This window comes from Hemicordylus capensis, chromosome 1 (assembly GCF_027244095.1).
Source record: "Hemicordylus capensis ecotype Gifberg chromosome 1, rHemCap1.1.pri, whole genome shotgun sequence".
Classification (NCBI taxonomy): Eukaryota; Metazoa; Chordata; class Lepidosauria; order Squamata; family Cordylidae; genus Hemicordylus; species Hemicordylus capensis.
The window spans coordinates 17214519-17231366 of NC_069657.1; the positions used below are offsets into that span (position 1 = coordinate 17214519).

The 16848-nt window shown below is 45.2% G+C and overlaps 1 protein-coding gene across 4 annotated transcripts in view; it reads left to right on the top strand.

Annotated features, from left to right (window-relative positions):
• Positions 1 to 15749, top strand: part of GPR132 (G protein-coupled receptor 132) — a 33160-nt gene extending 17411 nt beyond the window's left edge. For 3 of the 4 annotated variants that reach the window (XM_053283511.1, XM_053283512.1, XM_053283510.1), the window contains one exon: positions 14285 to 15749. In XM_053283511.1, coding sequence (XP_053139486.1) covers positions 14332 to 15351 — 1020 coding nt within the window. In that variant the 5' untranslated portion in view covers positions 14285 to 14331 and the 3' untranslated portion in view covers positions 15352 to 15749. Of the gene's footprint in view, positions 1 to 10863; positions 10961 to 14284 lie in introns of those variants that run through there. The other variant, XM_053283513.1, reaches the window with a different exon arrangement.
• The last annotated feature ends 1099 nt before the right edge of the window (positions 15750 to 16848 follow it).

Here is a 16848-nt window from a genome sequence, read left to right on the forward strand (position 1 = left end):
CAAACAGATGGGTTTTAAGGGCTCTCTTGAAGGTCAGTCAATCATGCCCACATTCTCTTTAGTTGCTTGTTTCAGCCTTTCTCGCATGTTAAGCATCTGGCAAACAATCACATTTGTATTTTCTATCCGTCTCCGTCCGACTTGCTTAGCCTTCAAATTGACGCGTGCGCAGTCCAGTATTTTACACAGATGGCTGCTTGGCATAAGTGCAGCCATTTTACTTTTCTTTCACAATATTGAACTCATTCCACTGCATAGGGTGCAGTAGATAATTGGCTCCGCCCCTTTTTGAATCTGGCTCCACCCTCGAGCTGCTGTTTTGTACTTCACTCAGTTGGTGGGCCTTGGAGATTGATTGAAAACCAAAGCAGATTTTGCAAGCCTTCGATTTCCCTGAACCTGGAGGTTTTTCACACATGGCTCTATGACTCTCATATCTGAAGAGCGAATCTGCTTCGCAGCAGATTCGAGGCATTTTAATTTGAGGGATTAGATGGACCATTCACATAGCCATCAGCACTTCCTTTGCATAACCATCAGCACCTCCATCAACACCTTCAGAGAAAGTAGAAGCCCAAAGGCTGCTGGAAACAGAGGATTTTTAACATGGGCTAAGCCAGAATTCACAGCCTCCCTTGGGAGAAAAACAAAACCCTGTCTGTCCTGGTCCCTGATAGCCCACAGGGAGGTCAGGTTAAATCCCGTGAAAATGTGGACTGGAACACTCCAATCAGGAGTGGATCAGGGGGAAAGCCCTGTCTGTAAAACCTCCAGGTAATGCTTTTTATTCATGTAAGGTGAATAAAAAGACGAACCGAGTTATTGTGGCATCAGCTTTTGTGGACTAGAGCCAGGATTCTGAAACTTGGGTCCCCAGATGTTGTGAGACTACAACTCCCATCATCCCCTTTGGCCATTGTGGCTGGAGATGATGCAAATTGCAGCCCAGCAATATCTGAAGACCTAGCTTTGAGGATCCCTGGACTAGGGCCCACTTAGTCAAATGCCACAAAGTGGGAGCTCTACCAGCTTCACACGCATTTGTGGAAGCCGGCCACTTTGGCCCATGAAAGCTGATGGCACAATTAACCCGTTTGCCCTTAAGAAGCTTCAAAGATTCCCTTGTTTTGAGCTGGTACTATGCTTTCTTACTCATACAAGGACAGGAAGTACAAAAGACAGGAGGAAATGAGAATGGGCGGCAGCAAGGTATGACAGGGATGTCTGTTTCCATGAACTGGGGCCCTGAGCAGTTAAAAATATCTCTCCAGCTTAGCTGCAAGTGACAAAGACTGCAGTTTGTTTCTGGGTGCGCAACAGGCAGTGTGGCAAGGATTCTTGCACCATATAAACCGTCCTGCTAGAGAGTTCTTCTGGGCTTCAAGAAGTGACACCAGAAGCAAAAAAAATGCTAATGGAGCAGGAGAAGTGTCAGAGAGGGTCGAAGGGATACCCTTGACAACCCAAAGCAGTGCTGAGTTAGTGTGAAGCCCCATTCAGACATTAAGGCAGTCTGTGATCATTAACTGAGTAGGGCGAGTGCTCTAGCAGTTTCGGGAGCTGCGTGCACTCACGTTTCCTGGCTGCGTGTGAGTAAAAAACAAAGTTGGAGGCACTGGCAAAGATTGCCAAAGGGCAGCTGGATATATGCAGCATAAGAACATCGGAAGCTGCCATATACTGAGTCAGACCATTGGTCCATCTAGCTCAGTATTGTCTGCGCAGACTGGCAGCGGCTTCTCCAAGGTTGCAGGCAGGAGTTTCTCTCAGCCCTTGGAGATGCCAAAGAGGGAACAGTTAGTTAACCCCTGCTAACTGGGCAAAGAGGCACCTTTTAACGTGGCGATTCTCTTTATTTAGCAGGGGGAGAGTAACTGGCCCTCTCCACCCCCAGCACAGGACCTCCAGTGACTGTTGCTGATAGGGATGTGCATGGAACCGCGGAACTACAGTCCAGCACTGGGGTGGGGGGGTTCCTTTAAGAGCGGGGGGAGGGTTTACTTACCGCTTTCCCCCTCTGGCGCCCGTAGTTCTGTTAATAATTGGGGCGGCAGGATACCTCCCTGCCGCCCCTTCTTCCGTTTTGCTGCTGCTGCTGGCTATGATGCAAAAGGCTTCAATAAGCCTGTTGTGCGCGCATTTCACGTCTCCGTGACGTGCGTGTGCACGCACACACGCCGCGGAGACGTGAAGCGCGCACAATGTGCGCGCGCGCAAAAGGCTTATTGAAGCATTTGCAGCATAGCCAGCAGCAGCAGCAAAACAATTATTAACAGAATTATTATTATTATTATTATTATTATTATTATTATTAACAATTATTAACAGAACTATGGGCGCCGGAAGGGGAAAGCGGCGGTAGGGGTAAGTACACCTTCCCCCCGCTCTTAAAGGAACCCCCCACCGCGAATCACCCGAACCCCGAACCGCCCATGTCCAGACCGGTCCAGAGGCCTGTAGAATGACCTCCGGAACAGTCCAGGCTCATCACTAGTTGCTGGTGTCTATCTTATGTTTCTTTTTAGAATGTGAGCCCTTTGGGGACAGGGAGCCATCTTATTTGTTTGTTATTTCTCTGTATAAACCACCCTGAGCCATTTTTGGAAGGGTGGTATAGAAATCAAATAAATAAATGAATGAATAAATGAATGAATGACTAGTCCTACTAGTCTAGTCCAACTAGAAGAGGTTATTTAAAAAGAACGTAGCAAATTTGGAAAGAGAAGCATCCAGATACAGAAGTAACAGAACAAAGGCTAGCAGTCCAGAGAAGATTCATAATAAGAAATAAAGTATTCACAAGAGTTGAGCTGGAAGAACTGCAAAGAGCAACACAGGCTCAAGATATGGAAGAAGAATTACCACCAACTGAAGAAGTTGCTCAGGCGCAGGTGGAGGAGGTGATGGAAATCGAGGATGCCACTGTTGCTGAACTGTTTCAAAATCAAGACCAGGCAACCTCCCCTTTGCCTTCACCTCAAAAACCTGAATGCCGTTTAACAGAAAAGCAACAAGAACTAAAGCAAAAAATAACTGAGCACATGGACCAAACAACCACTAGGGTTCAACTTCCAGCTCTCAAAACAGTTGCCAAAAAACAACTTGCTCAGGCATTAAAAGATGTCAATGCTGCACTTGCAGAAATAACAACCAAGAATTTGCAAGAAACAAACCAACTAATGTACAGTGCAGCAACAATAACAACACAAGAGCTCGGATATAAGATCAGTGGACCTGTCAAAAAAGAAAGCAGTACATCACCTAAATGGAAGATTAGATCAGAAAATAAAATCTCCAGGCTTAGATCAGATGCTAGTAAATTGAAAGATATGAAAGACAAGAAGCTGAAGAATGAAAACACCAAACAGCATCTGATCCAAAAATACCACCTAGATTCAAGGAAAATTAGAGAAGTCCTGGAAATAATAAAGCAGCAAATAACAGCAGTGTCAAAGAAGATTAACAGATATGAAGCCAGAATTACACAACACAGGCAGAATCTCCAATTCAAGTCGAATCAGAGACGTTTCTACCAAAGCATAGAAGGAGGAACGGCAAGAAACGTAGAAACACCAAATAAAGAAGAAACAGTGCAATTCTGGGGGAAATTATGGGACAATCCAATAGATTATAATAAAAAAGCAGGCTGGATGAAAGAGGTCAAAAAATGTAACCAACAAATGCAAGATCTAATAATAACACCAGAATTAATAAGTGAAAGAGCAAAGAAAATTAAAAATTGCACTGCGCCAGGCGACGATGAACTGCATGGCTTTTAGCTTAAACACCTAACAAGCCTCCATAAACAACTATCAAAACAGTTCAATCACATTTTGCAAGGAGGTGATATTGAACAATGGCTAACAATTGGGAAAACACAACTCATAATGAAAGACCCAGCAAAAGGTGCACTTCCAAGTATTATAGACCGATAACCTGCCTGCCAACCATGTTCAAATTATTAACTGGAATAATAGCAGATGAAGTGATGCAACACTTATTAACTAACAAACAGCTTCCAGTTGAACAGAAAGGAAATTGCCCAAACACCAGAGGCACAAAAGACCAGCTGCTGATTGACAAAATGATTTTAGAAAATTGCAAGAGAAGAAAAACGAATCTAAGCGTTGCATGGATTGACTACAAGAAAGCCTTCGATTCATTGCCTCACACATGGATACTAAAATGTTTAGAAACAACTGGTGTCAGCCAAAACATTCAAATATTTATTTAAAAAAGCAATGAGCATGTGGAGTACACAGTTAACAATCAATGGCAAGACACTTGGACAGGTTAGCATTAGAAGAGGGATTTTCCAAGGGGACTCACTATCCCCTCTGTTGTTTGTAATCGCCATGACCCCACTTTCATAAATACTCAACAAAACAGGCCTCGGATACCAAACATCTAAAACATCAAGTAAAATAAACCATCTGCTGTACATGGACGATATGAAGTTTTATGGAAAGTCCCAGCTAGAAATTAAATCACTGCTCAACACTGTTTGTATATTCAGTAGCGATATAGCAATGGAGTTTGGAGTAGACAAGTGTGCTGCATTAATAATGAACAGAGGAAAAATAACAAAAACAGAAGGAATAGAACTGCCCAATGGAAGCAAGATCAAGAACCTGGAAGAGAAAGAACATTACAAATACTTGGGTATTCTCCAGGCTGATAACATTTCACACACTGAAGTTAAAAGAAAAAATGGAAGTGAATACATCAGGAGAGTTAGAAAAATCCTCAAGTCCAAACTCAATGGCGGGAACACCATAAAAGCCATAAACACCTGGGCTATACCTGTTATCAGATACACTGCAGGAATAATAGACTGGACCCAGGCAGAGCTAGAGACGCTAGATCATAAGACCAGGAAAATCATGACCATCAATCATGCTCTGCACCCCCGCAGTGATGTCGATAGGCTATACATCCCTCGCAGCTCAGGTGGAAGAGGAATGCTGCAAGTCCATCAAACAGTGGAGGAGGAGAAAAGAGGCCTTGAAGAATATATCAAGGACGGTGAAGAAGATGCACTTCAAATGGTCAATAATGAGAAACTTAGATAATAATGAGAAACTGGACCACCTAAAAAGATCACACAGACTGACTACAAATAAAGGCATGACAAGGTAGCAGGGATGATACACTGGGACATCTGAAAAAAAATACAAGCTACCTGTAGCCAAATATTGGTGGGACCATACAATTGAAAAAGTTGAAGAAAATGAAGATGTAAAAATATTATGGGACTTCCAACTACAAACAGACAAACATCTGCCACACAATATACCAGATATAAGTGTAGTCTAGAAGAAAGAAAAACAAGTTAAAATAATTGACATAGCAATACCAGGGGATAGCAGATTAGAAGAAAAAGAAATAGAAAAAATCACCAAATACAAAGATCTACAAATTGAAATTGAAAGGCTGTGGCAGAAAAAAACCAAAATAATCCCAGTGGTAATTGGCGCCCTGGGTGCAGTTCCAAAAGACCTTGAAGAGCACCTCAACACCATAGGGGTCACAGAAATCACCATCAGCCAATTGCAAAAAGCAACTTTACTAGGAACAGCCTATATTCTGCGATGATATCTATAACAACAGCAACAACATTGACAATAAAATTCAGCCACCCAGGTCCTTGGGAAGGACTCGATGTCTGGATAAAACAAACCAGTCAATAACACTTCTCTGACTGTGTAAATTAATTTATTATTATTATTAATAATAATAATAATGGAACCTTCTGCATGCTCTTCCCAGAGTGGCCCCAACCCTTAAGGGAAATACCTTACAGTGCTCACACATATATTCATTCATTCATTCATTCATTCATTCATTCAGTTTTTATACCACCCTTCCAAAATGGCTCAGGACCATTTACAATTAAAACATTACCATTAAAATCAGTTAACAATTAAAACAGAAATTATAAAGCAGCATAAAACAACAATTAAAACATGATAAAACAGCAATTAAACAATCAGAACAATTTTAAAACCCTGAAAACCAAGTTACAACATTAAGACCAATTACAACTATTTAAAAACCCTGGAAGGCCATTCCAAACAGATAGGTTTTAAGGGCTCTCCTGAAGGTCAATAAAGAATTCAAATTGCAGATTTCTGCAGGGAATACATTCCACAGTCCAGGAGTGGCTATGGAAAAGGCCCGCCTGAGTCGCTACACCCCAGTGGTAGCTGGAGAAGGACCTCTTCAGATGACCTTAATGTGTGATGGGGATCACACAGAAGAAGGTGCTCTCTGAGATAATCTGGACCTAAGCCATTCAGGGCTTTAAAGGTAATAACCAGCACTTTGTATTTTGCCCAAAAACATATCAGCAGCCAGTGCAACTGTTTCAAAACAGGCATAATATGGTCTCCCCGGGTTGCCCCAGAGACCAATCTGGCTGCCGCATTTTGAACTGACTGAAGTTTCTGAACTATGTACAAAGGCAGCCCCACATAGAGAGCATTGCAGTAGTCAAGCCTGGAGGTTACCAGCTGGTGCACAACTGTTTTGAGGTTGTCATCCTCAAGGAATGGATGCAACTATCGAATCAGCCAAAGCTGATAGAAAGCACTCCTGGCCATAGCTACCAGGTACCATGAGATACCAGCGTGAGGCCTGGGTCCAGGAGTACACTCAAGCTGCATACCTGCTCCTTCCGGGGGGGAGTGTAACCCCATCCAGCACAGGGAGATCTAACTCATTCCTCAGATTCTGAGCCCCTACAATGAGGAGCACCTCCGTCTTGCTTGGATTCATTCTCAATTTGTTATCCCTCATCCAGCCCATTACTGTCTATAGGCAGGCATTTATTTATTTAGGAAATGAACACCATTTCCTGATGATGCAGATGAAAAGGAGATGTAGATTTGGGTGTCATCTGCATACTGATAACATCCAGCACCAAATCTCCTGATGACTTCATCCAGCGGTTTCATGTAGATATTAAAAAGCATTGGTGACAGAATGGAGCCCTGAGGGATTCCATATAACAGCTCCCATTTAGAGGAGCAACTGTCACCAAGCTCCACCATCTGGAATCTACCCAAGAGATATGAGCAGAACCACTGCAAAGCAGTGCCCCCTATCCCCAACTCCCCCAGGTGATCCAGAAGTATAACATGGTCGATGATATCGAACGCTGCTGAGAGATCTAAAAGAACCAGCAGAGTCACACTCCCTCTGTCAATTCCCTAGCGAAGGCAGACTCAGCTGCATAGCCAGCTCTGAAGCCAGTTTGAAATGGGTCTAGATAATCAGTTTCCTCCAAAACCGCCTGGAGCTGGTCAACCACCACCCTCTCGATCACCTTGCCCAACCAAAGGAGATTGGAGATTGGCCTATAACTATCCACTGCTAAGGGATCCAGTGAAGGCTTCCTAAGGAGAGGTCTAACTATTGCCTCCTTCAAACATGGAGGCATCCTACCCTCTCTCAGTGATGCATTTATGATATTAACTAGGCCACCTCCAACAATCTCCCTGCTAGATAGAAGCAGCCAAGTTGGGCAAGGATCCAGAGAACAACTGGTAGGCCACACCGCCCCAAGCAGCTTGTCCACATCCTCAGGAGTCACAGATTGAAACTGATCCAACCTAACACTGCAAGAGGGATCGCTGGACACCTCCTTCATAGACCCTGCAGAAATAGTGGAGTCCAAGTTGGCCCAAATACAGGAGATTTTATCTACAAAGAACCCATTAAAAGCGTCACAGCAGAACACCTCCAGGAACTGTTTTAAAGCAGAAGGAGCAACTCCTCACGACCCAGGATAGCTCTGCTGAACGCAAACCTGCAGCTGCAATGCAGGCTGACCAAAATCCCCTTTTTGCCACATGCACCGCTACTGCATAAGCCTTCAAATGGGCCCTATGCTGCATCCTGTCAAATTTGAGCTGAGTTCTCCTCCACTTGTGTTCCAGTCGCCTACCCAACTGCTTCAGCCCTCACGGCTCCTCGGTATATCCTGGGGCCATTTTTGAAGCAGGTCGGGAGGGACGCTTAGGAGCAATCATGTGTACTGCCCTGGCGAGTTCCTTTTTCCAGGTTCCCACCAGGGCATCAACAGAATCACTGGCCGCACCAACTTCAAAACCCTCAAAGGCCTTTTGAAAACCTGCAGGATCCAGCAGCGTTTTTGGGCGGACCATCCTAATAGGTCCATCACCCCTGCAGGGATGAGTTGTGGCTGTGAAACCAACATTAACCAGGTAGCGGTCTGTCCATGACAATGAGGAAACCACCGGATCCCCCACCCACGGAACACCCCCCTGAACTGAACAAAAGACCAAATTGAGTGTGTGGCCAGCAATATGAGTGGGTTTAGAAACTAGTTGGGATATGCCCATAGTTGTCATGGCCACTATGAACTCCTGAGCCTCACCAGACAAGCCAGCCCCAAAGTGGATATTGAAGTCCCCCAGCACTAGAAGCCTGAGAGACACCAACCAACACCATGTAGTCTCCCATCCAAATGCAAATCAGAACAGACCCTGCTTAGCAAAGGGGACAATTCATACTTGCTACCACAAGACCAGCTCTCCTCTCATAAAGTTGTACCCAGCTCTTTAGTGAAGAAGAGGGAAAAGCCCTCGAACTTAGCTGCTGTTTTGACAATCTCTGACCTTGTTTTTTACTCACGCACAATCAGGATATGCAACCGCACACAGCTCCCGAAACTGGTAGGGCACTTGGTCCTACCCAGTGAATGATTGTTGGAGAGTGTGAGATCGTAGGTGTGCATGAGCAATGACGTATGTTGTAGGCACCATGTATCCTAATTGTTGGATATAAAGCCTTGAGATGCTTTATGAAAGGCGGTATAAAAACATAACAGTAAATAAATAAATTGTGTGAACTGCCTTAATACACTATAAGTGTGTACAGGGATCTGTACAAAAGTACTTGGTTTTGTGTGAATGACAGTACATGCATTCATTGACCCTGGAGAATTATAATTATGGTTACAGTGAATTCAGTGAAGGTGCTTCCGGGATCCCTTTGAACTTTGTGGTTTACATTGGGGATTCCCTGTTGAGCTGTTATTTGCACAGAAATATTGGGGATTGATTGATGATTGATTGATTAAGTGCCATCAAGTCAGCATCGACTCTTAGCAACCACATAGATAGATTCTGTACAGAATGATCTGTCTTCAACTTGGCCTTTAAGGTATCTCAGTGGTGCATTCATTGCTGACCACCTTGCTGCTGGTCGTCCTCTTCTTCTCTTTCCTTCAACTTTTCACACCATTATGGACTTCTCAGGGGAGCTGGGTCTTTGCATAATGTGTCCAAAGTAGGATAGTTTGAGCCTGGTCATTTGTGCCTCGAGTGAAAATTCTGGATTGATTTGTTCCATGATCCATTTGTTTGTTTTCCTGGCTGTCCCCAAAAGTCTTCTCCAGCACCAAAGTTCAAAAGCGTCAATACTTTTTCTATCTTGCTTCTTCAAAGTCAAGCTTTCGTATCCATAGGGTGTCACAGGGAAAACAATGGTCCAAACTATTCTAATCTTTGGAGGTATAGGTCCAAATGTATGGTCCAAATAGGAAGTGAAGAATTGTATGTGCATTAGATACAGTGTGTAAATAACACTGTGTGTATATACAGATCTGCACATGGGTACAGTGTATGCAGATCATATGCGTTTTGAATATAACATGTAAGGTCTACAGATAATAAAAAAGAGAGCTATTAATGCATCCGTCAGTCATGGTGTGAGACAGCTTCACAACTGAAATGGTGCATGCCCATTAATAAATTGAATCCTGGCTTACCTGGACTTGCCTTAGGTGGGTTCTCTGTCCTTCTTCTTCTTCTTCTTCTTCTTCTTCTTCTTCTTCTTCTTCTTCTTCTTCAATATTCATGAGTTTATATGTTCATTCTCTGTCATATTCTTTGGAAAGAATTTTGTTTATAAGTGCAAAACTGCTCTGGGAATTGCAGAGGAGGTTTCTTGGTGACAACATAGGGACTGAGCAATCAATACTATGCACAGTCTGCTTCTGCTGCAGATTTGCAGAAGTGGGCTCTTCCCTCCAGAGATTGACCCTGGAGAATTATAATTATGGTTACAGTGCATTCAGTGAAGGTGCTTCCGGGATCCCTTTGAACTTTGTGGGTTACATTGGGGATTCCCTGTTGAGCTGTTATTTGCACAGAAATGTACAGGTCTGACTAACCTTGCCCTCTGGGGTGATTTCCAAAACTAGAAGATGCAAAGTCATGAACAATTACAGACAGACCACCTTTTTTCTTTCTTTCTTTCTTTCTTTTTTCCCCTTTCTTTCTTTTTTTCTTTTTTCTTTTTCTTTTTCTTTTTCTTCTTCTTTTTTTTTTTTTTTGCTATTAGCGTGGAGGCATTTACTAGCAGAATGCACACATGTCTAGTGTCAGGAGTCCCATGGAGGTGGTGAAAGCAGTTGTAATGTCATGTGCACATTTGAGTATCAGGAAAACGAGCCCTTTTGGTTGTGTTCTCACAAAATATCCCACTTGAGCAAACATACATTGTGGGAGCACTTAGGCACATTCAGCTTAATTATGTCCACGTGTACTACTGGAGGCTCATACAGCTCTCTCCCTCTTCAGTAACAAGATTACTAAAGTCTGTTTTTGTAAACCTCCCTAATAACCTTGGTTGAAAAAGTGGCCCAGAAATGCCTTCAGTAAATAATGCATCAAGGATGTGAATTGGCTCGGTTGGTATGATGTGTAGAAGTTGCAGAATCTTGCTTTTCTTGATGCAGAATTTGGATTGCCTGGAAGTAGGGTTTTAATTTGTGCCGAGAAAAACAGTCCCGATTATATTACTCATTGTTGATATTGTTGTTTAACACCATCAGTGTGGATGGAGCCTACAATCTCAATTTGACATGGGGGAATAACAGAGGGAGGCAGAGATATTTGGAGGGAAGACCACCTGCGGCAGAAGTACACAAGTAAGGAGAGCACTGCTAATTGATATCATCTGGAGACAGAGAGTTAAAATTCTAAGCAAAATAGTTTATTTAGGGAATATATCAGAGAGAGAGGAAAGGCCTGCATGCCTAGCTGCTTGCTACATTAGGAAGGGAGAGCTGGTCATGTGGTAGCAAGCATGATTTGTCCCCTTAGCTAAGCAGGGTCCACCCTGGTTACAAATGAATGGGAGACTAGAAGTGTTAGCACTATAAGATATTCCCCTCAGGGGATGGAGCCGCTCTGGGAAGAGCATCTAGGTTCCAAGTTCCCTCCCTGGCATCTCCAAGATGGGGCTGAGAGAGATTCCTGCCTGCTACCTTGGAGAAGCTGCTGCCAGTCTGTGTAGATGATACTGAGCTAGATGGACCAATGGTCTGAATCGGTAGAAGGCAGCTTCCTATGTTCCTAAGGGGTCGGAGGAAGAGGAAGTCTGTCTCTCAAGTGAGAGAATGAAACGTGATGTGAGACCATCAGTCTAACAAAGGGGAAGCAGAGCAGAAAAAGCGTAGTCAGAGAGGGGATTCCCTTGCTCATTATCTCCACCCCTAATGCTCCTAGTGGTCAATGGGGTTGCTGGTGCTGAGAATAGATGCCATCAGGAGCTGCATCTCCAACACAAAGAAGGTGGAGGCAAGGATAAATTGGGGGACAATACAGGCAGGTTCACAATAACACAGAACCAACTTTCAAAGTTGGTAACCAACTTGTGGTTGGAGGAGAGGAACTTGACTAACCCCATTTGAGCCAGCGTGAGCAGTAAATGTCGAGCCCATTAAAAAGTAGCTTGTTTAAGATCCAAAAGCAACTAAGTTTTATTGGGGAAGTTACATAATTGGACAGAAAAGCCTGCGTCCCTGAGCTTTCTGTCTTCATAGTATAAGAACGTAAGAACACAAGGACAGCCCTGCTGGATCAGGCCTAAGGAGGCCCATCTAGTCCAGCATCCTGTTTTGCACAGTGGCCCACCAGATGCCACTGGAAGTCACAGGCAGGAGTTGAGGGCGTGCCCTCTCTCCTGCTGTTACTCCCCTGCAACTGGTACTCAGAGGCATCCTGCCTTTGAGGCTGTAGGTGGCCTTTAGCCCTCCGACTAGTAGCCATTGATAGACCTCTCCTCCATGAAGTTGTCCAAACCCCTCTTAAAGCCATCCAGGTTGTTGGCTGTCACCACATCTCGTGGCAAGAGCAGAGAGAGGGAGGGATAGAGCAGAGAGAGGGAAGGAGAGTCACTGCATGGCTAATGGCATCCACAGCAGAGCAGAGTCAAGAGCAGTCTGGGCACAAGACAGGTGGAGCACTAGACACTGAGAATATCAGTCGACCAATCAGAGAAAGCCAGATCAGAGAGAGAGAGAGAAGAATACCAATATGAATACGACAAATATTTATATACCGCGTTTCAACAAAAGTTCCCAAAGCAGTTTACATAGATATAAACAAATACATAAAATGGCTCCTGTGTCCCCAAAGGGCTCACAGTCTAAAAAAGAAATGTAAGACAGTCACCAGCAACAGCCACTGGAGGGATACTGTGCTGGGGATGTATTGAAGGAGCTACACTGGCTGCTGATATGTTTCTGGGCAAAATACAAGGTGCTGGTTATAACCTATAAAGCCCTAAACAGTTTGGGCCCTGGATATTTAAGGGAACGCCTTCTTCGGCATGAAGCCCACTGCCCACTGAGATCTGCTGGAGAGGTCCGTCTGCAGCTGCCACCGGCTCGTCTGGTGGCCACTCAGGGACGGGCCTTCTCCGCTGCTGCCCCGAGGCTTTGGAATGCGCTCCCTAGTGAAATAAGAGCCTCCCCATCTCTGACAGCTTTACAGAAGTCTTTGAAAACACATTTCTTCACCCAGGCTTTTAATTAATGTTGTTTTAATGGTTTTAATGCTGTTCTAAAATATTATTTTTAAAAAATTAAATTGTTGTAATGTGTGTGTCCCCCCGCCATTTTTGTCTTAACAAATGTTTTACTTTGTTTTTATTCTGTTGTAAACCGCCCAGAGACGTAAGTTTGGGGTGGTATAAAAATGTTATAACAAATAAAAAATATAAATAAATAGGGCCAGTTGCTCTCCCCCTGCTCAATAAAGAGAATCAGCACTCTAGAAAGGTGTCTCTGCTCAGTTTGCAGGCGACAAGAAGAGGGGAACTAAAGAGGAAGACCCTTCATCACTGACACCACTCCTGATGCTCCTAGCAATAGCAATAGCAATAGCAATAGCACTTACATTTATATACCGCTCTATAGCCGGAGCTCTCTAAGCGGTTTACAATGATTTAGCATATTGCCCCCAACATTCTGGGTACTCATTTTACCGACCTCGGAAGGATGGAAGGCTGAGTCAACCTTGAGCCCCTGGTCAGGATCGAACTTGTAACCTTCTGGTTACAGGGTGGCAGTTTTACCACTGCGCCACCAGGGGCTCCTAGTGGTCCCTCGGATCAAAGGTGCCCAGAGCCGGTGCTTCTGGAGTTCCATCTCCAACACTTGTCTGTGAATTGTTTCAACCCACGTCACGGCAGGAACCTGCAGTTCACTCAGGGCTGCAAACCGAAATGTATACCCAGGATTTGAAGTTGCCAAAACAAGGGCTGCTCCCACTGAGGTGTGCGTTATATCTGGACCCACTCCTTGAATGAACCTCTGGTTTGTTCCCTGTGAGCCGGCCCCCTTTGCCATTCTGACCAATGGCTGCAATGCAGCGCCACAAGGCAGGCTGGGACTGGGAGAGCATCCAGGGTCTCTCTGGGAGGCCTGGCTAGGGGGTGTACCTCTGGCTCAACTTGGCCACTTCCGGCAATGTGACATCTCTGATGGTGAGCAGTGCCAGCTTCACTTCCCTCCATATCTTATGCTGTGGGGAACCACAGTTCCTTGTGTGTGATCCCGGCCTATGTGTTCAATTCCATCACATGTATGTTAGGCTCAATTACAGTGAAAGACAAGGGGCAGAGGGGAAGTTGTTGCAAAGGCATTACAGAAAAGGTGGGTTTTGAGGAGGTTACATAGCAAGCGGCTGTATACTGAGTTGATTGGTCATTGGTCTTTGAGTTGATTGGTCATTGGTCATTGAATTGATTGGTCATTGGTCCATCTACTCTCTGTTCCACCTGGCAGCAGCTCTCCAAGGTTTCATACTCAGGCGTCTTTCCCAAGCCTACCTGAAATTGAACCTGGGACCCTCTGTATACAAAGCAGAGCTACGGTCCCTCCCCGCAATTTGAAGGAAGATTACCATCAAATGTGTTCGACTTCTTAACCCATCTAACTGTCTCCATTTTGTTTACCGATCCACAGGGAGCCCAGCTGGGCATTCGTTGGGTGGTTCTGCATGTGTCGGGAGCATGACCCCAGGTAACAATTCTACACACTGCAATCCCAAAGACATGCCGTTTGAAGACAGCAGGCAACTTCTGGTTGTCGTGTACAGCATCGTTTTTGCCGTGGGCATCCCAACCAACTGCTTAACGGCCGCCTTGACGCTCATCCAAATTGGCAGGGACAATATCCCTGCTATCTACCTGTTTGCCCTGTCCGTGTGTGAACTGCTGTACGTGAGTACCATCCCCCTCTGGATCAAGTATGTCCAGAATGGCCATGTTTGGACAATGGGGCTGCTCCCGTGCAAGGTGACAGGATACATCTTTTTCTGCAACATCTACATCAGTATCCTGTTGCTGTGCTGCATTTCGATCGACCGCTACGTGGCGGTGGTGTATGCCCTGGAAAGCAGAGGCATGCGGAGCCAGCGGATTGCCGTGGTCGTCACCATCGTCCTCTTCGGTGTGATTGCAGTGATCCATTCCCCTGTGTTTTTCACAGACATCCAAGACAAAAACATCACGACCTGCTTTGAAACGCCATACACACGCAGAGTTGCCATTTACAGTGTGGTCCGGTTCTTTGTTGGCTTCTTCGTCCCTTTCCTTATCCTCATATTCATGAACTACAAAATCTTCCAGAGCATTAAGACCAGCTGCAGCCTCACCCCGCCCCAGAAAACGAAAGTGAAACTCCTGACGATTTCTATCATTGCCATCTTTGTCATCTGTTTCGCCCCCTACCATTTTGTGCTGCTGATCCGATCTGTTCACACTCTTCTGCACCCAGGAGCTTCCTGCAGCTTTGAAAGAAGCATCTACACCGTGAATGTGGTATTCCTGTGCTTATCCACTGCCAACAGCATGGCGGACCCGTTTATCTATGTCCTGGCTAGCGAAAATGCGAGGCGTGAAATCAGCCGGGCTTTCAGAGCGTTACGGATGCAGTGGCCCAACAGTTCCCAGACGGACAGTGGCAAGGTCAAGAACTCCCCAAGGTCCCTGGAGGAGAACCGTACATTAGGAAATACAGGGGATAGGTAGCATCTCCTCTTTCAGAAAAAAACTCTGTGTTGGTAAAAGGATGGGGAGGTGAGGCATGTCTTCAGAAGAGAGGGCTGCCTTCCCTTACATCCTGGGGGCTGAACAAAAGCCTGCCCGCTTTGGAGAGAAGCACTGCCAATTGCATAGCCTGGCCTCTATGAATGGACCTTTCAGATCCTGGCCATTATGCATACAAGGGATGATGTCACAATGTTGTGCTTTGCAGCTGGACTCATGCACTGGGCAGGACGTAGTGATGCATGCACTGAGGACCAAGCAGCATCCAGAGCTCCAGGTGGCAAGGCAACTGTTGTGGCTTGTGGATCTAAGATTTGTTTGTCACCCTCTGCATTAAGCAGGGAGGAGTGAAATGTAACAGATCCAAATTAAAAAGGAAATAGGAGGTGTGGCCTCCTGCAAAATCTTCCTGGTTTTTGTCCAAATGCTCTCATGCTATTTTCCATAGCTACCCACTACTTCATTGTACCCTCTGGTCACACAGTGTGCAGTGTTGCAAGCACAGATGATGGGTGTTTCCACATTTGCAGTTAATCAGGAGGCTGGCTATACTGCGGGTTGCCAACATTTCATTGCCAGAATGAGGGACACAAGTTGGGGGGCGGCTGGCTGGGGGGGGCTGGGTGGTTTATGCAGTGGTAATCAAGAGCCTGAGTATCATTGACGTCTACATAACTGGATTCTATGCTTGAGAGACAGACTATCTCACTTGAGAGACAGACTTCCTCTTCCTCCGACCCCTTAGGAACATAGGAACATAGGAAGCTGCCTTCTACCGATTCAGACCATTGGTCCACCTAGCTCAGTATCATCTACACAGACTGGCAGCAGCTTCTCCAAGGTAGCAGGCAGGAATCTCTCTCAGCCCCATCTTGGAGATGCCAGGGAGGGAACTTGGAACCTAGATGCTCTTCCCAGAGCGGCTCCATCCCCTGAGGGGAATATCTTATAGTGCTAACACTTCTAGTCTCCCATTCATTTGTAACCAGGGTAGACCCTGCTTAGCTAAGGGGACAAACTGAATAATGCCAGCATTGTTATTATTTAGAACATATTCAAGTTATACCACTTTCCAACCAAAAACTTCTCAAAATAAGAAGCTGCTTGCCCCACCACCAAAATGAGGGACAAATGCTGTCCCTATAGGGGCCAACATTTCATCCCTGAAATGAGGGACATCCAACGTAATGAGGGACAGTTGGCAACCTTACTAATAATCCTCCCATAATCCCTGAGTATTGGCCACTGTGGCTGGGGACTAGGGGAGTTGTTATATAAAAAACAGCAGGATGGCCAAAGCTGTGCAGCCCTATGCTAGATGTTCCCAACCCTGGCTCCCCAGATATGGTTGGACTACAACTCCTATCATCCATTGTAGCTGGGCACGATGAGAGTTGTAGTCCAGCGACATCTGGGAACCCAAGGTTGGGAATCCATGGACTAGAGTAACAAAGGCAATAGTCATTTCTGTGCACATAG